General features: G+C 38.9%; 1 protein-coding gene across 7 annotated transcripts in view; it reads right to left on the bottom strand.

Moving 5' to 3' along the window:
* MYOF (myoferlin) overlaps window positions 1–23,856 on the bottom strand; it is a 135,890-nt gene that overhangs the window by 78,523 nt on the left and 33,511 nt on the right. For all 7 annotated transcript variants that reach the window (XM_063434992.1, XM_063434994.1, XM_063434996.1 and 4 more), the window contains exons 4-5: window positions 5,959–6,067; window positions 4,720–4,813 (exon numbers count right to left, since the gene is read on the bottom strand). In XM_063434992.1, the coding sequence (XP_063291062.1) occupies window positions 4,720–4,813; window positions 5,959–6,067 (203 nt within the window). The remainder of the gene's footprint in view (window positions 1–4,719; window positions 4,814–5,958; window positions 6,068–23,856) is intronic.

Genomic DNA, 23,856 nt, shown 5'->3' with positions numbered 1-23,856 from the left:
TGGCACACCCTTCCACGCTCCCCGTGTACAGCTGCTCATTTTCTGTACATTCTTTTCATGATTATTCCAATCAGAATCATGATTTGGGTTTTAATGTGTCAACCATTTAATTAGCAATTAAAACACCGTGGGAGTAGCAAATCCTAAACTACCATGTAACATACTGCTTATTTGAGGAGATACAATATTCGATGACAATTTTTTTATTTTTTTTAAATGAAATAAATAAATATTAAAAACAAACAAAAAAAAAAAGATTTTTTTTTTTCAAAAGTAGTTACAGCTGGCAGAAGATGGAAATGGAAGCCTTGGCATGTTGCATAGTTTTTAACATTTATCTCTTAAAAAACACATGGCACACTTTGTTAGATTATAAAAGACTGTCTTTAAATAGAAGAAAAATACCAAAACAAACAAAAATATTTCACCTGGCCTCTCCTTGTGAAAATGAAGTCGCAAAACAGGTTTCCTTACAAGCGAGCAAAGGTTTTGCTTTGACCTAAACACCAAACGCCATCTATACAAGTCTGAGCCCCGAGGCTCTTCAACAGGTTAACCGTTTCATAATTAATAAGCCACTGTACAATCGCTTGCCAACTCTAGAAATCAAGTCAATCTAATTAATAAAGTAAACTAATTAATGCTTGAAATGTAATAGCCACTGGTAATATTTAAATATTTGTATTTAAATATTTATTTTCTCAAGTGGCATATTTTTCGCACAGTGTGAGGTTTTTCCATGCAAGGTACGTGGATATAATTGCTCATTATTTTTGCATCAAAACTGCATGATTTCTGCTCACCCCATTTCATTGTTGCACATTTTATAAATAAGGGTGTAAGAAATAGCAGACTGGCAAATTATCACAGACCTTTAATACACGTTGCTCTAGGCCAGGGGTCCTCAAACTCTGCCCCCCAGTTGTTGCTGAACATCAAAGAATCATGGGAGTTGTAGTTTAGCAACATCTGGAGGGCCGCAGTTTGAGGACACCTGCTCTAAGCTTATAAACTACTGGGGAAAGTCTGTGAAGGGTATCTGCACTTTTTAATTTTTTTTATTTTGATCAGATATCACATCAATGTGCAAAGTAAGAAAAAGTGAACCAATACATTAAGCCATTTCAGACATGGTGTTTGGAGTGTCTCCTTTAAATGTTAATTTTTTTTATATTAAACGCTCACAATAATTCCCAAACCAAAAATGTTCTGGGATTAGTCAATTATAAAGCATTAAAACACGGACCATTTTAGACAATGGCAGGAAATTGCTAGGAAAGCCATTAAGGTCGATATCATAACAGAGCCGTTTGATGCTGAAAAGCTGGGTACTTTTAAATTGCCGGATTTGTTATCAATTGGGAACATGCAGTTAATATTTCCTCCTTACGTTTTGGTTTCCTTTAGCACATTTGATGCAATAACAATATGTAAGAGGGAACAATTGATGAGGTTTATAACCCATCTTACCTTCAATTAAAGCACATATACACACACACTAACACAGAGATTGCTTATTTATTTATGATAGACACATACACACTTTGTAAATTTTATTTTTATTGAAAAAAAAAATAAAGTAAAAAAATCCACTTACCCAATGGACTAAAGCGGTAGCCCATTCCACCTCTATCATGAAATAGAACCCTAGAACCCTAGAACCCTAAACATTGACACGGTTATAAAAATAATTTACAACCATGTTGTAAAACTTAAATACTTCGAGGACAAGATTTTACCCATACCAGCTCAAGAAATTCCTATACAAAAAAAATAAATAAAAACAGTTACGACAAAAGCTGCATAAGAGCCAATTAGGAACCTGCTTTTTAATATATTATCAATATTAGCAGGGATAATGAAATATTTCATAAATGAATCAGGGAGTGTACAATTACCATAATCTTTATGACAAAGGTACTCAACCTGTTGGTGCTATGCTCACAGGAGCATAACCCAAGAAAATTAAAGACCTAAAAGATCTCCCAACTTCGGCATCCTATTAATTGGGATGCTGATGAGTGGTGTAAAAGGGGTATGTCCATGCACAGAATTAACAGACGTGTCTGCCAATCAAGCAGAAAAACGTACGCAGGATGGAGATTGAAGAGAGAACCATTTCTGTGCAAATCAAAAAAAAATAAGTTCTGCAAAACTTACAAATTATATCACTTTTAATCAACAGCTCGTTAGGCACTAGGAGAAAGTCACATTTCCAGACTGACCTTGATGTAGAATAGTGCAAAAAAAAAAAAAAAAAATTAAAATATTTCTGGACCCCACGGTTTTGGCCATGTTGTACATTAAGAACCAGGGCTGTTTTAACGTTTTTGTGGAGTTTGTGTTTAGCTGTGATTTTCCTCTCTCTCATTTACTGTTCCCATACAAGTTATATATTAGTGTTTTTCAGGACAAGAAGGGATTTTTTTACATACCATTATTTATATCATGTCATAATTTAAATGTAAAATATATATATATATTTTTTTAAATATGGTGAATTTAAAAAAAAAAAAAAAAAAAAATCATGTTTTTGACTTTTACTTGAAAAATCTTTTACTCCTCTACAAAAGCTAATAAAAAAAAATGGCTAAATAGATTAAAAATGTTGTCCGGAGTTTAAAAACACCCAGTGTTTACATGCTTTTTTTTTTGCAAGTTATAGGGCTATATGTAAAAGTAGGATATTGCGGTTTCATAACATACATTTTTAAAATGTATCAATAGTGACATTGTAACTCTGTCATCTGTCATCAATCTCTGAAATACACCCCACATGCTCTTTGTTGTCCCTCCATTGCAGAGGAAATATCTACACCACCTTGGTTAAAGTAGACCCGTTGCTTCTCTGGAAAGGAAAACTCCTTGGTTCCTTACCAAATAAACGCTAAGAGTTTGAGGGATTATACCATTGGTGGTTTGTGAAAAGGATACACTTGACACCAAAACAACTTGGCTTAATGATGCATCTTTGTATAGCTGAGTGGTTTCCAAAGAAAAGTCCTCATGGCCCACTAAAAATCCAGGATTTATTTATTTCCCTGGTTTATTCCAATGTAGATACTGGCAAAACCTGGACTGTTGGTGGGTTATGAGGCTTTCTTTGGGAACCATTGGTATAGATTATGCCCCTGCAGTCTCGTGCTCAATTCTCTGTCATTTAGGAGTCAACTCACGTGTTTTTGGCCCTAGCCACAACTCCCATGGCTATAACACAGCCTCCACGAAAATTGTAAGTCACAGGCAATACTGTCAAACAGCAGGTAAATCAGTGGTAGATAGCCACTAGAGACAGTCTCAGCAACTCAATGTAAACATTGCAGTTTCTCTAGAAGTGTATTGGTTTACATTGCAGGGCTGAGTGAACAGGGACACTGCATGCAATGAGATGAAGTGGTCTGGGTGCCTATAGTGTCCCGTTAAAGTAATCTGCATGGAAAGCTCTGACTGTGCTACAGCAGCCAGCCATTCACTGAAATTTAAAAATAAATGGGAAAAAAAAGGGGCAGATAAACCTATAATAACTGTGTTAGCCAACAAGTTGTGCAAAAACCAGACATGCAACAGAGCTACTTTAACACGCATCACTAATGACTATGTGAGGAGCAAGTCTGCACGACTTTCGTCATAAAAATGAGGAGTGGCAGGATCACAAAGCAAGTAAAGCGGTAGCTACAGAAAGCTATTTCAATACTTTTATAGTAACATTTACAAGGGCCCTCTTGCTATTTGTAGAACAGATTTAATAGCAAACATACAGCTAAACAAAAAGATTCCAAGCGTTTGTTACTTCTTAGGAGAACCACCAAAACAACGCCAAATTAAATCGATATTGCGTCCTGTACCTACAAATTCTTTGCAGCACCCTACGCTTCACTATTACAAAAAATGGAAAAATTTTAGGGAGGGGAAAAACAAATTACAAAAAAAAGTTACATTAAAATATACATCACCACTGCCCATGCCACGTGTTATAAACAATCAGCAGATGGCAGCTATTTGATACTGAGTGAATGTGCAAGTCATTTTTGGCATTTAAAACACCAGTTGTTTTAAGGTATTCACATTATTAGTCTATTTTTACTTGTAACACAATGTAAAGTAAAGCTATATGTACTGTTGAGGGCTGAGGTGATAAGGACTGCAAACACCAGCACACAGAGAAAGGTCATTCAAATGTATATATTGAAAATATTTGTCCATTTTCCAGATAGCCAATTAATTGAATACAGCCTTTATCTACTTGCTTATTCAGACTTGATAATACTTTGATAAGACTCACCCCATACATTTTATGACAGTTAAATTTAGGTGAGATTGTGTAATAGTTAGGACTCGAGCAACAGGATTTCAGAATCACGAGTTCAATACAATCCAACCTTTTATCCTTTCAATGTCAATAAAACATGGACCATTAAGTTGGGTAATAAGAATACCCAGACATCAGAATATAAATGGAAACCAGCCACAACTTTCTGATTAAATACTTTGATATTGTAAATTTCAGAACCAAACCTTAAGTACAGGCGAAATAGGTTTCAAAGTTATTGTGTTTTTTTTCGAAGGGATATTTCAAGCACCATAGTCACTGTGGCCAATTTTAAGGGTTAGGTCTATAATCATCCCTACATCCTGGCCTATTAGTGGTCCTTGATTAATGCCATTTAAGGACATGTCTGCAGGTTAAATGTAACAAACCCATTAAGAAATATCCTTTACCACCATCTCCTTGAACGTTTGTTCCTCCAGGGTCATTCGGATTGCCAGTAGAGGTTGGGGGAGCTTCATAGGAAATCATTAAATCGATTGTTGACTGCAAAGACAATGTTTAAAGGATGTTAGCATATGCATAAGAACCAGATGAAATGATGAAGAATTCTTGTCTGAATGCTACTTGGCATGCATAATGAAAATGTAATGGTTTATTAAGATTGCACGAGGCTCGCTAGCCAATACCGATCCAATCCACAGTTTACACCTGATGTCAAGTTTCAGTACTCCATCGTGAGGTCTCCTTTCTAGTTAGACTGCCAAGTAACTGTCAGTTTTACTGCAAATTATTGTGTGTGATGGTGAAAGTCCTACACATTAGAAATGTTTAATCTTTTACCTATAGCAGGGGTCTATAAACACTGACCCTCTAGATATTGCTGAAGTACAACTTCCATGGTTATTTGGATATCTGTTTAATTCAAAGACTAATGGGAGTTGTAGTTCAGCAGCATGTGGGAGGGCTAGAGTTTGGAGAACATTGATCTATAGCAATACACTTGACAACAGTCATGTTCAGCTGTCATTTGTACTGTTAATTGCTAGCTTAAAGTGAACCAGTCACTTGGGAGGTTAGTTAGTTTGCCTTGCAAACCGCACCTAAATTACATAAAGAGGCTGCATTGCGAAGCCTGGAAACTGAAAGGAGATAGGGGACGTCTACTCTTATCTTCTTGTTTTGATTTCCTCCATCAGCAACACTTGTTCTCTCTCATCTCTCTAAATATGCAAGAAAACGCATCTCCAGAAATCACACAAATGTATAAGAGTAAAAAGTACATAAGTCTGATAAAAAACAAAAACGCATTTGTATCTGTATGTGATCATGAATTCAATTTCCAGCATACACCAGCTGGTGTAGCTTGGCATGAAGGCATTAGTTGACAGGATTAAACCATTTAAACTGCACTATGTGAGATGTTGGACATTAGCCAATCCTGCAACTGTACTGGGTGCCAACATTACGAGGTTTTCATACTACAAGAATATAACAAATTCCATCATACCCAGTCAGGATTTTGGTTGGTAGAGGGCGGATGAAGATTACTTTCATTTTAATTAAAAAGCTAAAGAGCTACCTGTTGGTTCCTTCCATGTGGACCAGGTATACATTTTGAAACAATAAAACAAAAACAGACTTAATTCAGTCATATAAAACCTATAAAAAAAAAAAAAAAGTGGTCTTACTCCAATAAGTTGTCCCTTCTCGCTTAACAGAGCCAAGCCTTTGAAAGGTAGAGATCGGCTCTGGCTACCAGCCAGTTCCTTGAGTGATATAGTGGTCTTTCCAATTAATCTACAAAAAAAAAAAATACATGAAATGAGTTCTGGAAAAACCAAGAAATTATCAGAGTGAACTTTCAATAAATTTTTAAATGTTCCACCTTAAAATAGATAGTCTTTAAAAATAGTTACTTTTTTTTTTATCTCCGCTAAAGTATCCCTCAGACTAGAAGAAAGGCTGCTGCAGGGATTATAGCCCACCTCCCCAAGCACTGCACAAAACAGTGTATGGGAGAGAACATGCTTTATGGTCACCAAGGAAAGTGGGTCACACACAATAATAATGTGTTACCACCCAGGAGTCTCTGAGTCTGGGAGATAATAAAATTAACGCTCAATAATTAGGTTAAGGCCAAATAATAAAACAATATAAAAACAAATTTAAACATAACATGGACGCATAAATCATACAATCACTGGATAAGCTTTTGTTCCCCCAAGCAAAATGTCCAAAAAGTGCCCAGGTCCGATGTACCTAGTCCGAGAAATCGTCAAATGAAATTTGAGGCAACATCTCGACCTGGCCCCCTGCCTCTTAGATAGCGATTGAGCACATCTCTCTCTTCTAAAAAGTGCTTGTGCCCTCTGGTCCCCCCTCGTTCACAGCCATCTCGTAACTCACCAAATTCCAGCACCAATCTCCCTCGGGACTGGGTCGGCGCACCACCTCCTCCAATGTGGAACTAATGTGCATCAGTGGCAAGTGCTGTGTGCACATTAGGCCTTTCCAATGGGAAATCATTGAATTAATGCTTTTCTATGGGGATTTCATTGACACTGGATGTCCGCTAGAATCCCAGAAGTGTTTAGTGGCCTATAGTGTCCCTATATACAGGATAACATTTAATTTATGGATAGTTTATTGAACTTTCATCAACTAAAACTACAACTTTTTAATTATTACCCATTCTGGGCGAGGGATCAGTCTGATATGCTTCAGAACAGGTTCTCTCTCTAATGGCAAAAAGTGAGAAAAAAAAATTAAATAATAAAAAAAATATATATATATATATATATATATATATATATATATATATATATATATATATATATATATATATATTATAATAATTATATTATATATTTTATTTTATTTTATTTTTTTTTAAATAGTGAAAAAAGGGCTTGCACTCACTGTCTTTTTCCTTTGTAAAATTTCTCTTTATTCCATTTCTTGTTAAAACATACCGTAATCATAGTCATAATCAACGTTTCAGCCATCGTTTGCTGAACTGATCCTGATGAAAGTCACAAACGATGGCTGAAACGTTGATTATGACTATGATTATGTTTTAACAAGAAATGGAATAAAGAAAGAAATTTTACAAAGGAAAGACCGTGAGTGCAAGCATTTTTTCACTATTTTTACTATAATTTTTGTCTGTGGCTAGGATGCATCCGGCATTTGGAAAAATTTGAAAGTGTGTGTACAAGGATAAAAAGGAATATATATCTCTGAGGATTTACTGAAGGGCAAGCTACAGAGTTCTAATATTCCCGTTTTTTGTTGCAATGCATTAACTTGGCTCTCCCCAAGTTTAAAGGTTAATCCAGGCGTGGACCCTGTGCTCACTTTGCCTAAAGAGGGATCAGCTACACCTCGCTGATGAGGCTCAAAAGAAGGCCGAAACAATCGTCTGGGGTTGCTGTATCTCTCATGCAGTGAGAACTTTTGGACATATCAGTTCTGGATTACCCTTATGGGTGAGATCAGTCTGATATGCTTCATTATAAGTTCTCTCTGTAATGGCACAAGTGAGAAAAAAATAAAATAAACTATTTTGAGACCTGAGCGGGGATTTACTGAAGAGCAAGCTACGGAGTTTCTCTAAACTTTTGTCCATTCTCAGAGTACTCCTATTCTTTTTTTTTGTTGTGAGGAGTTTGACTGTATCTGTCAAACTGTAACTCATGTATCTTAAACTGAGCTTAGGAATTCCATACCTTACAAAAGACCCATGCTTGGTGGAACAGTCCTGATTTAGAGCTTACAAGCCTCCATCCCAGGTTTATTCCACTGTGCAAGAGCATCCATTAGTGGTGCTAGCCAGCCCAGCTGTCGCCAAGCCTGGCACAAATTTATGCCAGGCTAGCAGTTACCCTTTTTAGGAGGAACCACCGTTTTTCTGAATGGTCCTGCAAATTATCATGCTCTCAGCAACCCCTCTTAGCCCATACACCCTCTGTCCTGAATTCATACTTCTCAATATTGAAAAATAAGCAACATTGGAACGGAAGGCCATCATTTCCACTATCAAATTGGCAACCACAAATACAATTAGGAAAAAGGAGAGGGCAAAAAGCAATTTGCAAGTATTTCTTTTTACCACCAGCTCACATGCAATTACGCACTTAAAAGGAAGATTTATAAAAATGTGTTTTATGACTTAAAGGGCAACACCAGCTAGAACGAACACTCAGCTGTAATTCATAAAAAAGAAACAAATAAAACCACACACGGCAATTTTCGAATAACATTTTTTATAAACTATTATTTGTTTGTATCTATTCTCATTGCAGATGAAGTTGAAGCACCCTTCATTTACAGGATATTTCAGTGATTTGAAGGGGTCATGGTCTGTATGAGGTTAAGTTTAACATCTCTGCTGCCAGAGGCGTAACTGCTCCTACAGTAGCAGCTTTGGGATTTTAGCAGCCAGACCGGGGTTCTGGGGAGCCGAATGTCCATTCTGTGCAAATTTCATTGCACAGAATGTCAGTCATAGGCGGAGAGCAGTTAGCCAACAAATAGCGAGGGCATCGGCTTCCATTTTCTAGAGCTTCACAACACCAGAAAGTCTCAGATCCTGCTATATAGTTTTCCCCATTACCAGGGTAACCAAGCCAAAGTATTCCCTCACATCAGAACTACTACAGAGGGTGTAACCCTTGATCAATTTGTAGCTTTATATAATAATGGTAAATACAATATCATAGAGTTATAGGTTTAGTACATTAATACTACTGAAGGTTTGTAAATTAAAACGAAAATAAACCTAAAATGGAACTTTTCAGTAAAAATGTAAAGCTGACATCTTGTATTCACCAACTGTAGGTAGGTGAACTAAAAGGGGCTTGATGAAGGTAGGTGAACTAAAAAGATACTCTGATAAAACATGCTGTAACACATTTTCACATAATGGAAACACTTGATAATGGATTGCATTAGTCAATGGACTAAAATAAACACTTTGAGTAACGATTGCCCAACATAAAACCGAATACAATACGGAGGAACAGCTAATGTTTACCATTTTTAAAAGGTGGAAATAATTATTCAACATCAAAATCCTTTTTGTGTTCCTGACACTGGAAGTAAGATGTTATCATAATACAGACAAAATTGAAAGCCGTGTGATTGTTGTCCAAGGACTAAGCAAAATAATTCAAAGAAATGGTAACAATGAAAAAAAGATCTAGTTAAAATTTAGTATATTGGACATTTCACACAACGCAGCCATTTTGGACTATAATTTTCATGTCGGTTCTTGTGACAGCATTGCTTACTGTAAATTTAAAACATTGTGATACGTGTGAAATAATTAATGGCAGAAACAAAACGTGTACGTATTTGCTTTAACAACAGGAATATGGTCTCAAAGGTGCAGTAACTGAAGAGGTCTATACAAAAAAAAAAAAAAAAGTGATTGCGATATATGTAATGAAGGAAATTTTGATACATTTCTTTGCAATGAGAGGCCCCAAGAGAGTTTGCATCTATTTATTGGCAACTGAATGGTCAACTGAAATTTTAACCTTAAGAGCTTTGAAACTCTGAAATGAATTGTCGGCCTTATAACCTGTACCAGCAAGCGGATCAAATATTAGGCCATGCCTCTTCCTCATTTTGACTTTGCAAGCCAAGGGGTTGGGCTTTGGATGCCAGCAAATCATTTTGTTTTACCTTCTTTTGGAAAAAGTCTGACAAAACCTGGAGTGAAGGCTCAAAGCTTTTTAGCGCCATATAACCACTACAAATTAGCTGCTGTGGTGTTTTCTGAAGTGTCACTTTAAAAGTCAGGCTTCACAAACTACAGGTTATTTTTTGCCCATGTAACGAACAAATCTTGGATTTGTTTACATTTGGTTATGTTTGCAATGCATTTAATAAAACTCCCTTATTTAACAAGATAGAAAGGAAAATCAGACTTGTTTAAAAAGGGTTAATGTAAAGTATCCCAGAGTTTACCAAAAAAAAAAGCCCGTGCATTCTGTGTAGATTTTGACACTGTGCCTAGTACGTGCTATTGCAAGTGAAGTTTTCTTTGGAGAGTATTCAAGGAATCCAGCCAGGAAAAAAAGAAAAAAAAAAATTTAAACAGCAGGAGTTTGAGATATGGACAAGAAAGCAAGAGAGGAGTTGAAAGAAGAGAAATGTCCTAAGGAATGCTCCTAACCCAGCAAGTGTTTCTCCACTCAACCTTCGCCATAGAATGAAGTGAAATCTAACCTGGAAGTCAATGGGGGTCAAACAAACGCCATATTAACAGGCCAAGAGGGTTTCACTAAATAAAACCAGACACAATAGGGAGTAAAATGAGAAGAAAAACAAAGTACTTTGCAATCCAATGTTAACAGTAATTTGAAAGCAATTACATTTAGAAGAGGAAAATTTGTGATACAACTTAAAAGGGCACACCAGTGAAGATTCTTAAAATAAAATGTTTTTAAACTTTTTTTCAGGTGGGGGGTGAGGGGGAGGAAAGGGGAATTGCCCCCACTTGCTCCATGTTGCAGATGGATATGCTGGGAAGGAATAATACAACTACCACCAGTCAAGCAAGACTAGAAATATCTTGAGAAAAAAAAAAAAATACAATTGAAACTTTTCTTTCCTAACAGTACAGAGCATTCACCACGAGTCTATAGTTCACGGTTTTACGCATGGTTGAACTGATCTTCCCGTAGTAGTTTTGTCAAGCGTGAAGGGTGGTCATACAGCTTAAAATAGTTTTCATTAACCTGAGGCATTGATAGGAAATGTCAGCAAGGGCAGCAGGAAGCAAAGACAAAAAAATATATATATATATAAATGAAATGAGGAGAGAGGGGAGTGGGGAGAGGGGAGAGGGTAGGTATTTTGGCATCTTGTCTACTGCACTAAATCTACAATATATATCAATATCAATTAATCACTCTAGGGTCAAGATGTATTTTCTCCCAAGTTTGTTAAAAATTTGGAATGCACTTCAAACTGGATTTTTGCCTTCTTTTCGGTCAACAGCAGAAACAGGTATGAGAACGGCTGAACTTTATGGACCAAATTCTTATTTCAGGCTGTGTAACTATGTAATTCCATGTGTGATACAGTTGTCATGCATACTAGCATCTAAATACCCCTTACATTGCACATATCTTACCATGATCGTCATGTTAAATCTAGATCATGCATTATTTAATAGAACCATAAAAAATATAAACACTTTTTTATTGCTTGAGTAGCTATTCAGATGAAACTTGCCTGAAGACAGAAACGTAAAAATAAGTCATTAAGAATTTTTCAACAAATGTATACACTGAGACTAGACACTGTCAAACTCTTCCTCGTGAATACATAAAAAATTCAGACCATTGAAAGACTATAAATCCCCAGCGCACATGCTTTAGACATGGTGGGACAGTAAACAGGCCCGAGAGACGGATTATGGTTATAGAGGTCATGTGAGAGAGATCAGCCACTCGTTGTGGGCTGCGCAGGACGACCAGATAAAGTAGCAAGAGGTAATTGTATAGATTCAGTGTGTCCAATCAACAAAGAACTGGAGTCATGCAGGATGCCTGCCTACATAGACGGTTAGAGCACAGTACGACAGACAATAGACTCCTAACATAACAGTTTGGCTGTTTATTGTGAAGGTCAAACAAACACATTTCCATACATTAACATGTAATTAATCAACTGCCATGATTACCAGCAGACATGTAATTTGAAATCTTTACTTCAGCGAAGTAAAGTGGTCATGGTGCTTGGAATACGTGTAGCATTTAATTATGGTGATTTCTTCAAGAAAGTTTCATTCTATACGGTTTGCAACAAGGAAAATAGGTTAAATGTATTCACGCAAAATGAGGCCCCGCGATTAAACTCCCACTACTACTAGGCAGCAACAATGGCTACATTATTCAACACCCCAAGTACATAGAACGGAAATTAAAAAAAGGAGTTACCTGCGCTCTATCCCAAATACCTACGCTCATTAAAACAGTCACGTTAAAGTACTGCGCCCCCCCCCCCCCATATTCACCCTATCAAGGATTAAGAAGTGTGTCGGGGTTCATAAAAATCCCCTCTGTGTCTTATTAGAGATTGTTGCCAGTTAGTGGAAGCAAGCAAGGTGAATGGTTAGTGTAGGACTCACCCAAGATGTTTTGCATTGACTTGGCAGTTGAGCTTACAATAAAATGGACATTGGAGCAAAATTTAAAAAACTCCAATTATTTTAACGTGTATAGGGATTTTGGTGAGAACACAAGTAACTCTTTCAGTTTCAATAGATTGCAAACCTCCTTGGCAACTTATACAAAGGTTCTAAAGAAACAAAACAAAAAAAACAAAAACCGTTAAAGCCCAACATGATTGATAATGAACTATTCTAAGTATTTTTCCGAAGTTAAAGTTACTCAGGGGTTAATATCTGCACATTCCCTTACTTACAGCAGGGTAGGACCAGATTTCCTCCTGTGTTGCTAGGATACCAAACAGTACGGCAATGTGTCATTATACGGAATTCCTAAACATTACCACAGTCATTTTTCTTGCCAGAGGGTTTAACACAGCAGAACTTGAATAACAATTTTGCATATGTAAAGGAAATGATTGCAGACAAGGATGTGAACTCCTTAGTAATCCCTTTATGAGCCTTTTATGAAATTAATTTAATTTCTGACTATTTTGTATTTTTGCTTTGTGTTTCTTCGCACAATAGTGGTGGGCTTGACACGATATGGCTATGTGGAGTAACCAATTACTTTTACGTCTTGGCTGTGGCCTAGATTTTGAATCTCACTTTGATTCCTGACGATTTACACTTTAGGAGTGGTTTTTCCACTAAACTCAGAATTGCACCAAATGAAATTATTTAACCCCTTAAGGACACATGACATGTGTGACATGTCCTAATTCCCTTTTATTCCAGAAGTTTGGTCCTTAAGGGGTTAAACAATAAACAAATATTTAGGCAGAGTTAAAGGGACACCATAGTCACCAGAACAACTACAGCTTAATGTAGTTGTTCTGGTGAGTATAATCATTTCCTTCAGGCATTTTCATGCAAACACAAATATTTGAGGACTGCACTATTTTAACATTTAAGAAATAGTGATAAAATGGTTTCCTCTCCTGAAATGCCCAGTATCCTACTTACGAGTCTATATAATTATGTGCAAATATCTAAAGATACATCTGATGCCAAACCAAGCTGCAGATCACATACTGTATATCCTTCTAGCTGGTTTGTGATCATTAATTATACCAGTGACTAGATCTCATCCATAAATAGGATCTGTGAGCATAGGATTATACACACATGTCCCAGAGCCCTATCACCCCTGGCTCTGGGTTTGTAAGGCTCTTTGGAAGAGGGGATATCCCCACACTGCAGGATCTTCCACAGAATGTATCAGCTGGTAATTTCGTTTTGCTGTGTGTAGGAAAAAGAAGGGCAGGACCTCCAATTGAATAATATCACAATTCAATTTATTTGTACAAAAGAAGTTAAAAACCCTTACTTGGGATGTGGTGGGTATAAACTCGCAGAGTCACCCACATAAAAGCATAATACAAATATCCGAAAAACGCTTCCTGGTTGCAGTCCGGTCACGTGATTGCTTCCGGGTCCGCCCTCCAATGACGTCCGTGTGACGCGTTTCGCCCGCCTCCACAGGCTTCTTCCGACGACGTCAGGGGGTTCCAGTCTTCCTTTTGAGTTCACAGTGCCGCCCTTCTCTTGCTCCTATTGGCTGGGGGGCGTGGTTCCACACGATCTGTTGCTATCACTGTTCACTCCATATTCAATTACACACATATGGAATTCATTCTATTAAGTTAAACTTAACCCCTTGCAACAGCCAATTGGCTGCATCCTAACACACATTAAAAACGAAAATCAGAAATCCCCAAACTACTTTATTTCACAATTCCTACTCTGAGCAGTGATATTTCAAATGCAAACATGGGACATATCCAGATTATTCAGATTAATAGTTCTAAAGAAGTTTTTTCCAAGAGACATCTTCTGATTATATTATATTCTATACTTAAAGGTATATACAATGAAAAGTTGGTACCAATTCCTAAAGATTAAAATTAATGAAGAGAGAAGACATAGACTTTTTACAATATTATCCATAGAGAATAATGAAGGGAGAGGACATGAACTTATACAATATCGTCTCTACCAAATGGAATCAATGTTCATATTTAAAGACACTCTATTCATATATTAAATCCAAAATTAAAAAATATAATTATGTACATAATAAAAATAAAAATGCCTGTCAAGTGAAGGACAAGAAAACATAGAGAATTATTTGCAAAAAATGACAAATTATTTACAAAAAATGACAAACTTCAAATTCTCCGTTAAGACCTCTAGGGAACAGCGATTTTAATTTAAACACCCACCTCATTTCTTGTTTTGACAATTTATTGTCTAGATTCTCACCCCTCCAATTTCTACTAACTCTTTCTATCCCAATAAATTGTAATTTAGTGACATCACCCTGATGTTTGTGAATGAAGTGGGAGGACAGGGGATGTTCCTTGAAACCTCTTCTTATATTGCGCACATGCTCCTCAATGCGAATATGCACTTGTCGGGTAGTTTTACCGACATAGTGCATATTGCACGGGCAAGTGAGGACGTAGATACAGTTAGTGGTGTGGCAAGTGATCAATTGTTTTACACTGTACGTTTGTTGTGTGTTTCCTCCTACCAATTCTCTTTTGACACATTTAGGGGCTCCCGTGGTCCTGCACGCCAGGCAGTATCCACATTGGAAAAAACCAACCTCTTGATTTAAAAAAATTCTTATTTTGGTTTTCTTGTTTAAAGCTGCTCTTCACTAGGTGGCTCTTAATACTGGGCACCCCCCTATAGATGATCCTTGGTTTTTTTGGGACTATATTTTCCAACAGGGGGTCTTCCTTTAGAATAAACCAGTATTTTTGGATTATGTTGTTCAAATCCCTATTCTTCCCTGAATAGTCGAAGATCAAAGGGACTTCGTTACTCTTGATATTCTTTTTATTTTTATTTTTGATCCTCTTACTTGACTTATCCAGTAGCTTTTTCCTCTCTATTTTTCCCACCTCCTTATGGGCCTTATCCAGTAAAGTCCTGGGGTACTGTTTAACTGCAAATTGTTCTACCAGCTTATTGATTTGGATCTCACAGGTTTCCTCATTGGTACAATTCCTTTTTAGCCTTAACATCTGTCCTTTGGGAATGTTGTCCAACCACGGACCATAGTGACAGCTGTCATAAAATATGAAGCTGTTCACGTCCACCTTCTTGAAGAAGGTTTCTGTCTGTATTTGGTGATTGGAGATAAAAATATGTAAGTCCAAGAAATTGACCTGGCTATCACTATGATCCATAGTAAGCTGGATTCCCCATGAATTGGAGTTTAGATGTACCAGGAATGCGGTTAAATCCTCCACAGAGCCTCTCCATATCCAAAACAGATCGTCGATGTAACGGCGATAGGTGACCAGGTTCTGCACCCAGCTATGGTCACTATAAATATAGGACTCCTCCCAAAACGACATAAAGAGGTTCGCATAGCTGGGTGCGAACCTAGTCCCCATCGCCGTCCCAAGGATCTGTAAATAAAAAGAGTCTAGAAAGTGGAAATAATGGTTAGTAAGTATAAGATGGATGCCTTCTAGAATGAATGCTTGTTGGTCCACAGATAAACTAGAGGTGGACAAGAAGAATTTAACAGCCTCCATGCCCCTAGAGTGCGGAATGATCGAGTAGAGTGATGACACATCCGCCGTTACGAGGATGTCCCCATCCATCCACTCGACCCCTTCCAATATTTGGAGAACTTGACTAGTATCTCTCAGATAGGCCTTTGTTTCCTTAACTAAGGGTTGCAGACATAAGTCTATGTATTCCGACAGGGGTGCTGACACTGAACCAATCCCAGAGATGATGGGCCTCCCTGGTGGTCTAGTTTCGTGTTTATGAATCTTTGGTAGAAAATAATATACAGGTATCTTGGGGTAGGTGACAACCAAATATTCATACTCTGTTTGAGAGATGACCTCTGATGATAAACCCTTATTCAAGAAGCTTAAAAACAGATCCTTCTTCTCATTGGTAGGGTCACCTTTTAGTTTCTCATATGTGACGCCATCGTTCAATTGTCTCAATGATTCCTCTATATAATATTCCCTATCCATAAGGACAATGCCACCCCCCTTGTCGGCCGGTTTAATGATCACCTCTTTATTTTCTCTCAAGTCAGCCAGAGCCTGTTGTTCTTCCTTACTTAGATTCATTCTGTTCTTATTAATTCTTTTTATGCGTTCCACCTCCCGCATTACCAACTCCTCAAAAGCATCCATCGATTTCGTCTTACAACTTTTCGGAAAGAAGGTGGATTTCTTCTTAAGTGAGGTGAGATTATGCCCTTTAAATTGTACATCTCCTCTCAATTCATCAGTAGTGTCCACCTTCTCCCGAAAAAAACGTTTTAAACACAATTTTCTAACGAATTTCTTAAGGTCTATATAGACCGAAAAATGGTCCACATTAGCTGTTGGGCAGAATTTTATCCCCCTGGCTAATACTCTACTTTGCATTGTATTTAGTGTAAGTTTCGAGAGGTTGTATATTCCTTTAATTTCTATATCCTTCCCCTTTTTCCTTCTCTGTATCTTATTTCCCCCTCTTGTTCCTCTCTTTCTATTCTTCTTTTTAATGGGGAACTTGGGAGGTTTAGTTTTATTCTCTCTTTTCTTTTGTGTTCCCAATCTAAAAAATCTTTTAGATGCCCTTCTCGTCCCTGGGGCATATCCCTGGTCTTATATCCATTTGACTCCATAGGGTCCACTGGTTTACGATTTAATCCATGGGAAACTGATTTCCAGACAGAATCAAAAGAAATATAACTATAGTCAACAATGGAGGACAAATGGTCAAGGAGGGGAGACCCCAATTAGGAAGCATGAAAGACAGCTTCAGAATAGACCCACTAGAGATCTAAGTAGTGATGGAGCAGTTGAGAGAAACCAAAAAACAGGGGCAGAATCCAATGTTTGGAAATCAGTTTCCCATGGATTAAATCGTAAACCAGTGGACCCTATGGAGTCAAATGGATATAAGACCAGGGATATGCCCCAGGGACGAGAAGGACATCTAAAAGATTTTTTAGATTGGGAACACAAAAGAAAAGAGAGAATAAAACTAAACCTCCCAAGTTCCCCATTAAAAAGAAGAATAGAAAGAGAGGAACAAGAGGGGGAAATAAGATACAGAGAAGGAAAAAGGGGAAGGATATAGAAATTAAAGGAATATACAACCTCTCGAAACTTACACTAAATACAATGCAAAGTAGAGTATTAGCCAGGGGGATAAAATTCTGCCCAACAGCTAATGTGGACCATTTTTCGGTCTATATAGACCTTAAGAAATTCGTTAGAAAATTGTGTTTAAAACGTTTTTTTCGGGAGAAGGTGGACACTACTGATGAATTGAGAGGAGATGTACAATTTAAAGGGCATAATCTCACCTCACTTAAGAAGAAATCCACCTTCTTTCCGAAAAGTTGTAAGACGAAATCGATGGATGCTTTTGAGGAGTTGGTAATGCGGGAGGTGGAACGCATAAAAAGAATTAATAAGAACAGAATGAATCTAAGTAAGGAAGAACAACAGGCTCTGGCTGACTTGAGAGAAAATAAAGAGGTGATCATTAAACCGGCCGACAAGGGGGGTGGCATTGTCCTTATGGATAGGGAATATTATATAGAGGAATCATTGAGACAATTGAACGATGGCGTCACATATGAGAAACTAAAAGGTGACCCTACCAATGAGAAGAAGGATCTGTTTTTAAGCTTCTTGAATAAGGGTTTATCATCAGAGGTCATCTCTCAAACAGAGTATGAATATTTGGTTGTCACCTACCCCAAGATACCTGTATATTATTTTCTACCAAAGATTCATAAACACGAAACTAGACCACCAGGGAGGCCCATCATCTCTGGGATTGGTTCAGTGTCAGCACCCCTGTCGGAATACATAGACTTATGTCTGCAACCCTTAGTTAAGGAAACAAAGGCCTATCTGAGAGATACTAGTCAAGTTCTCCAAATATTGGAAGGGGTCGAGTGGATGGATGGGGACATCCTCGTAACGGCGGATGTGTCATCACTCTACTCGATCATTCCGCACTCTAGGGGCATGGAGGCTGTTAAATTCTTCTTGTCCACCTCTAGTTTATCTGTGGACCAACAAGCATTCATTCTAGAAGGCATCCATCTTATACTTACTAACCATTATTTCCACTTTCTAGACTCTTTTTATTTACAGATCCTTGGGACGGCGATGGGGACTAGGTTCGCACCCAGCTATGCGAACCTCTTTATGTCGTTTTGGGAGGAGTCCTATATTTATAGTGACCATAGCTGGGTGCAGAACCTGGTCACCTATCGCCGTTACATCGACGATCTGTTTTGGATATGGAGAGGCTCTGTGGAGGATTTAACCGCATTCCTGGTACATCTAAACTCCAATTCATGGGGAATCCAGCTTACTATGGATCATAGTGATAGCCAGGTCAATTTCTTGGACTTACATATTTTTATCTCCAATCACCAAATACAGACAGAAACCTTCTTCAAGAAGGTGGACGTGAACAGCTTCATATTTTATGACAGCTGTCACTATGGTCCGTGGTTGGACAACATTCCCAAAGGACAGATGTTAAGGCTAAAAAGGAATTGTACCAATGAGGAAACCTGTGAGATCCAAATCAATAAGCTGGTAGAACAATTTGCAGTTAAACAGTACCCCAGGACTTTACTGGATAAGGCCCATAAGGAGGTGGGAAAAATAGAGAGGAAAAAGCTACTGGATAAGTCAAGTAAGAGGATCAAAAATAAAAATAAAAAGAATATCAAGAGTAACGAAGTCCCTTTGATCTTCGACTATTCAGGGAAGAATAGGGATTTGAACAACATAATCCAAAAATACTGGTTTATTCTAAAGGAAGACCCCCTGTTGGAAAATATAGTCCCAAAAAAACCAAGGATCATCTATAGGGGGGTGCCCAGTATTAAGAGCCACCTAGTGAAGAGCAGCTTTAAACAAGAAAACCAAAATAAGAATTTTTTAAATCAAGAGGTTGGTTTTTTCCAATGTGGATACTGCCTGGCGTGCAGGACCACGGGAGCCCCTAAATGTGTCAAAAGAGAATTGGTAGGAGGAAACACACAACAAACGTACAGTGTAAAACAATTGATCACTTGCCACACCACTAACTGTATCTACGTCCTCACTTGCCCGTGCAATATGCACTATGTCGGTAAAACTACCCGACAAGTGCATATTCGCATTGAGGAGCATGTGCGCAATATAAGAAGAGGTTTCAAGGAACATCCCCTGTCCTCCCACTTCATTCACAAACATCAGGGTGATGTCACTAAATTACAATTTATTGGGATAGAAAGAGTTAGTAGAAATTGGAGGGGTGAGAATCTAGACAATAAATTGTCAAAACAAGAAATGAGGTGGGTGTTTAAATTAAAATCGCTGTTCCCTAGAGGTCTTAACGGAGAATTTGAAGTTTGTCATTTTTTGTAAATAATTTGTCATTTTTTGCAAATAATTCTCTATGTTTTCTTGTCCTTCACTTGACAGGCATTTTTATTTTTATTTTTATTATGTACATAATTATATTTTTTAATTTTGGATTTAATATATGAATAGAGTGTCTTTAAATATGAACATTGATTCCATTTGGTAGAGACGATATTGTATAAGTTCATGTCCTCTCCCTTCATTATTCTCTATGGATAATATTGTAAAAAGTCTATGTCTTCTCTCTTCATTAATTTTAATCTTTAGGAATTGGTACCAACTTTTCATTGTATATACCTTTAAGTATAGAATATAATATAATCAGAAGATGTCTCTTGGAAAAAACTTCTTTAGAACTATTAATCTGAATAATCTGGATATGTCCCATGTTTGCATTTGAAATATCACTGCTCAGAGTAGGAATTGTGAAATAAAGTAGTTTGGGGATTTCTGATTTTCGTTTTTAATGTGTGTTAGGATGCAGCCAATTGGCTGTTGCAAGGGGTTAAGTTTAACTTAATAGAATGAATTCCATATGTGTGTAATTGAATATGGAGTGAACAGTGATAGCAACAGATCGTGTGGAACCACGCCCCCCAGCCAATAGGAGCAAGAGAAGGGCGGCACTGTGAACTCAAAAGGAAGACTGGAACCCCCTGACGTCGTCGGAAGAAGCCTGTGGAGGCGGGCGAAACGCGTCACACGGACGTCATTGGAGGGCGGACCCGGAAGCAATCACGTGACCGGACTGCAACCAGGAAGCGTTTTTCGGATATTTGTATTATGCTTTTATGTGGGTGACTCTGCGAGTTTATACCCACCACATCCCAAGTAAGGGTTTTTAACTTCTTTTGTACAAATAAATTGAATTGTGATATTATTCAATTGGAGGTCCTGCCCTTCTTTTTCCTACACACAGCAAAACGAAATTACCAGCTGATACATTCTGTGGAAGATCCTGCAGTGTGGGGATATCCCCTCTTCCAAAGAGCCTTACAAACCCAGAGCCAGGGGTGATAGGGCTCTGGGACATGTGAGTTTTTCTCCTATCACTCCCATTTCTCATATTATTATTACTAGATGGTCTGCACTATTATGTGTGTCTTTTATTTTTACAGATCGATTTAGCGCGTTTTTTTTGGTAACTATTATTGTGCTTTTCACACATTTTTGTTGTGCATTGTATTTTGAAACGCTGCCATATTGTCTGTATGGGACTCTAGCGCTCACTCTTTTGGTTATTATAGGATTATACACGCTCACGTGCAGAAAAGATGGCTGCACTCAACCATACAATCTAACAGCAGGATAAAAAAAAATAATAATTGACCTGCTCAGAACGTATTAAAATAAGAGCAAATCTTAACCTGTAGAGGATTTGGTTGCAATGGAAGCATGTGAGAATATGGAAGCATGCCCTCAATTGGTCTCGAACCTTAAGTAAAGCAACCTTGTGTTTACAGTAAAGGACACTAAAAACGTATGCATCCTCCAATTATGCATCCACATAGCACTTTTGCTATTTTTAATTTTTAGGGATTAAGGATCTGATGCCTGTATAGTCTAAAAGGGACATTTAAAACCTTGAACACAAACACTTTAACAAAAAGCCCTGTAGCTGATGTGAACACAACAGTGTGGGATGGCAGAAAGGCTATTAGTATAAATACCATTCTATTTATGACTGATAGTGAGTAATAATGTGACTGGAGACCAGCTACCATCCAGCACACTCGACAAGGCTCTATATAACAGTGTTTCCCAACCCAGTCCTCAAGGCACACCTACCAGTCCAGGATTTAAGGATTACCCAGTTTTGTCTAAGGTGTTTTTTCTTTTTTTTCTAAAAACACCTTAGACAAAACTGGGTAATCCTTAAATCCTGGACTGGTAGGTGTGCCTTGAGGACTGGGTTGGGAAACACTGCTATATAGTATTGGCTCAATACTTGTGAGTATTCACTTGTTAAGGTTTTGGATTCCCTGTATATTGCATTACTACCCTATGTCTTTTTTTCTGAGTTATTACCCAGGACCTATTAAGAGAGGACACCATTAAAAAAAAGGGGGGAGGGTCATCTTTACGAACCCCTAAGCTGTTCCCACTAAAGCCAAGTGTTAAGCTCATGAACGTGTGAGTGTGCAATGGTCTTATCGAACATTGTATAATGGTTTCATATGGTTACACACTATTGTGTACATCTTTGTTTTAAAGATACATGGTTCTTTTACAATTCAAATATTTTTTCTGCTGGTGTAAAAACATCTTTTAAAAAGGTATTTTGTGTGTCACATTTCAAACACTTTTGCTAACTGGTAATAAGTGCTACACTGTTTTTTGGTGTGACATTTAAATGAATGGTTGAGCCATTCATGTACAGCCTAAGGCTCACAGAAAGCCTGGGCGAAACTTAGGTGTGATGAGTCATCCATCATTACATATTATTTCATATAAGAGGGATAAACTACAATTTGTTTACTGTAAAAATAATGAATGAATACATAAAGCGTGCAGAGCATATCCCATAAACTCTTTACCAGTAGGAGTTTCATATTATGTAGTTCAGCACTTTGCATCTTTTTAATGGGGAAAAACTGCTGCCAACAAAACTGCTGAGCAAGCTTACAGAAGCCCCATTGTGTGTCCCTCTATATCATTTGGGTCTGTTTGTGTACATACGTACGTATATCTTCCTACTCTCCTTGTGTAGCCCTCTCCTTGCCCACCACCATAGTGTAAACTCTTAAATAAATATAGCTTCCTATGGCATAATGTGCAGTAGGGCCTCTTATGTCAGAGTACCACCAATCTGTCCTTCACATGGAGATAGTTCAAGAGTATAATGTACAGAAGAAGAAAAAACCTGGCTAAATTGGGAGATGGCAATGGAGCAAAGCTCACAAGATCAGGGCCGGCGCTACCTGTTAGGCGGACTAGGCAGCCGCCCTCATGCTGCGGCCGCCCGAGCGCTCTGTAGAGAGCCTCAGGCGGCTGCAGGTTTGCCCAGGCTGGTGCGTCCATGAGGGCGCACCGCCCGGTCGCAGCATGAGGAGAGGGGCTGACAGGAGGGAAGCGCTCAGCGCTCCCTCCTGTCACTCCCTCACTGTAGCGTGGCCGAGCCCTGTATGGTCCGCGGGTACAGGGAGCATCTGTCTCCTGTACCCGGCCGGACTAACAGGAAGTGCACACTGAGTGTTCACTTCCTTTTAGTCCGGCCAGGTACAGGAAACAAAAGCTCCCTGTACCCGCGGACCATACAGAGCTCGGCCACGCTACAGTGAGGGAGGGGGGAGAAAGAGAAAGAGAGTGACAAGGGAGGGAGGGGGAGAAGGGAAGGGAGGGAGGGGGAGAAGGGAAGGGAGGGAGGGGGAGAAGGGAAGGGAGGGAGGGGGAGAAGGGAAGGGAGGGAGGGGGAGAAGGGAAGGGAGGGAGGGGGAGAAGGGAAGGGAGGGAGGGGGAGAAGGGAAGGGAGGGAGGGGGAGAAGGGAAGGGAGGGAGGGGGAGAAGGGAAGGGAGGGAGGGGGAGAAGGGAAGGGAGGGAGGGGGAGAAGGGAAGGGAGGGAGGGGGAGAAAGAGAGAGTGACGAGGGAGGGGGAGGGGGAGAAAGAGTGGGGGGGGAGAAAGAGAGTGACGAGGGAGGGATGGGGGGGAGAAAGAGAGAGTGACGAGGGAGGGATGGGGGGGAGAAAGAGAGAGTGACGAGGGAGGGATGGGGGGGAGAAAGAGAGAGTGACGAGGGAGGGATGGGGGGGAGAAAGAGAGAGTGACGAGGGAGGGATGGGGGGGAGAAAGAGAGAGTGACGAGGGAGGGATGGGGGGGGGAAAGAGAGAGTGACGAGGGAGGGAAGGGGGGGGAGAAAGTGACGAGGGAGGGATGGGGGGGAGAGAGTGACAAGGGAGGGATGGGGGGGAGAGAGTGACAAGGGAGGGATGGGGGGGGAGAGAGTGACAAGGGAGGGATGGGGGGGGAGAGAGTGACAAGGGAGGGATGG

Source organism: Pelobates fuscus, chromosome 10, assembly GCF_036172605.1.
Source record: "Pelobates fuscus isolate aPelFus1 chromosome 10, aPelFus1.pri, whole genome shotgun sequence".
NCBI lineage: Eukaryota > Metazoa > Chordata > Amphibia > Anura > Pelobatidae > Pelobates > Pelobates fuscus.
Note: the sequence above shows the minus strand (reverse complement) of the source record. Positions and strands in the feature narration are given on the sequence as shown.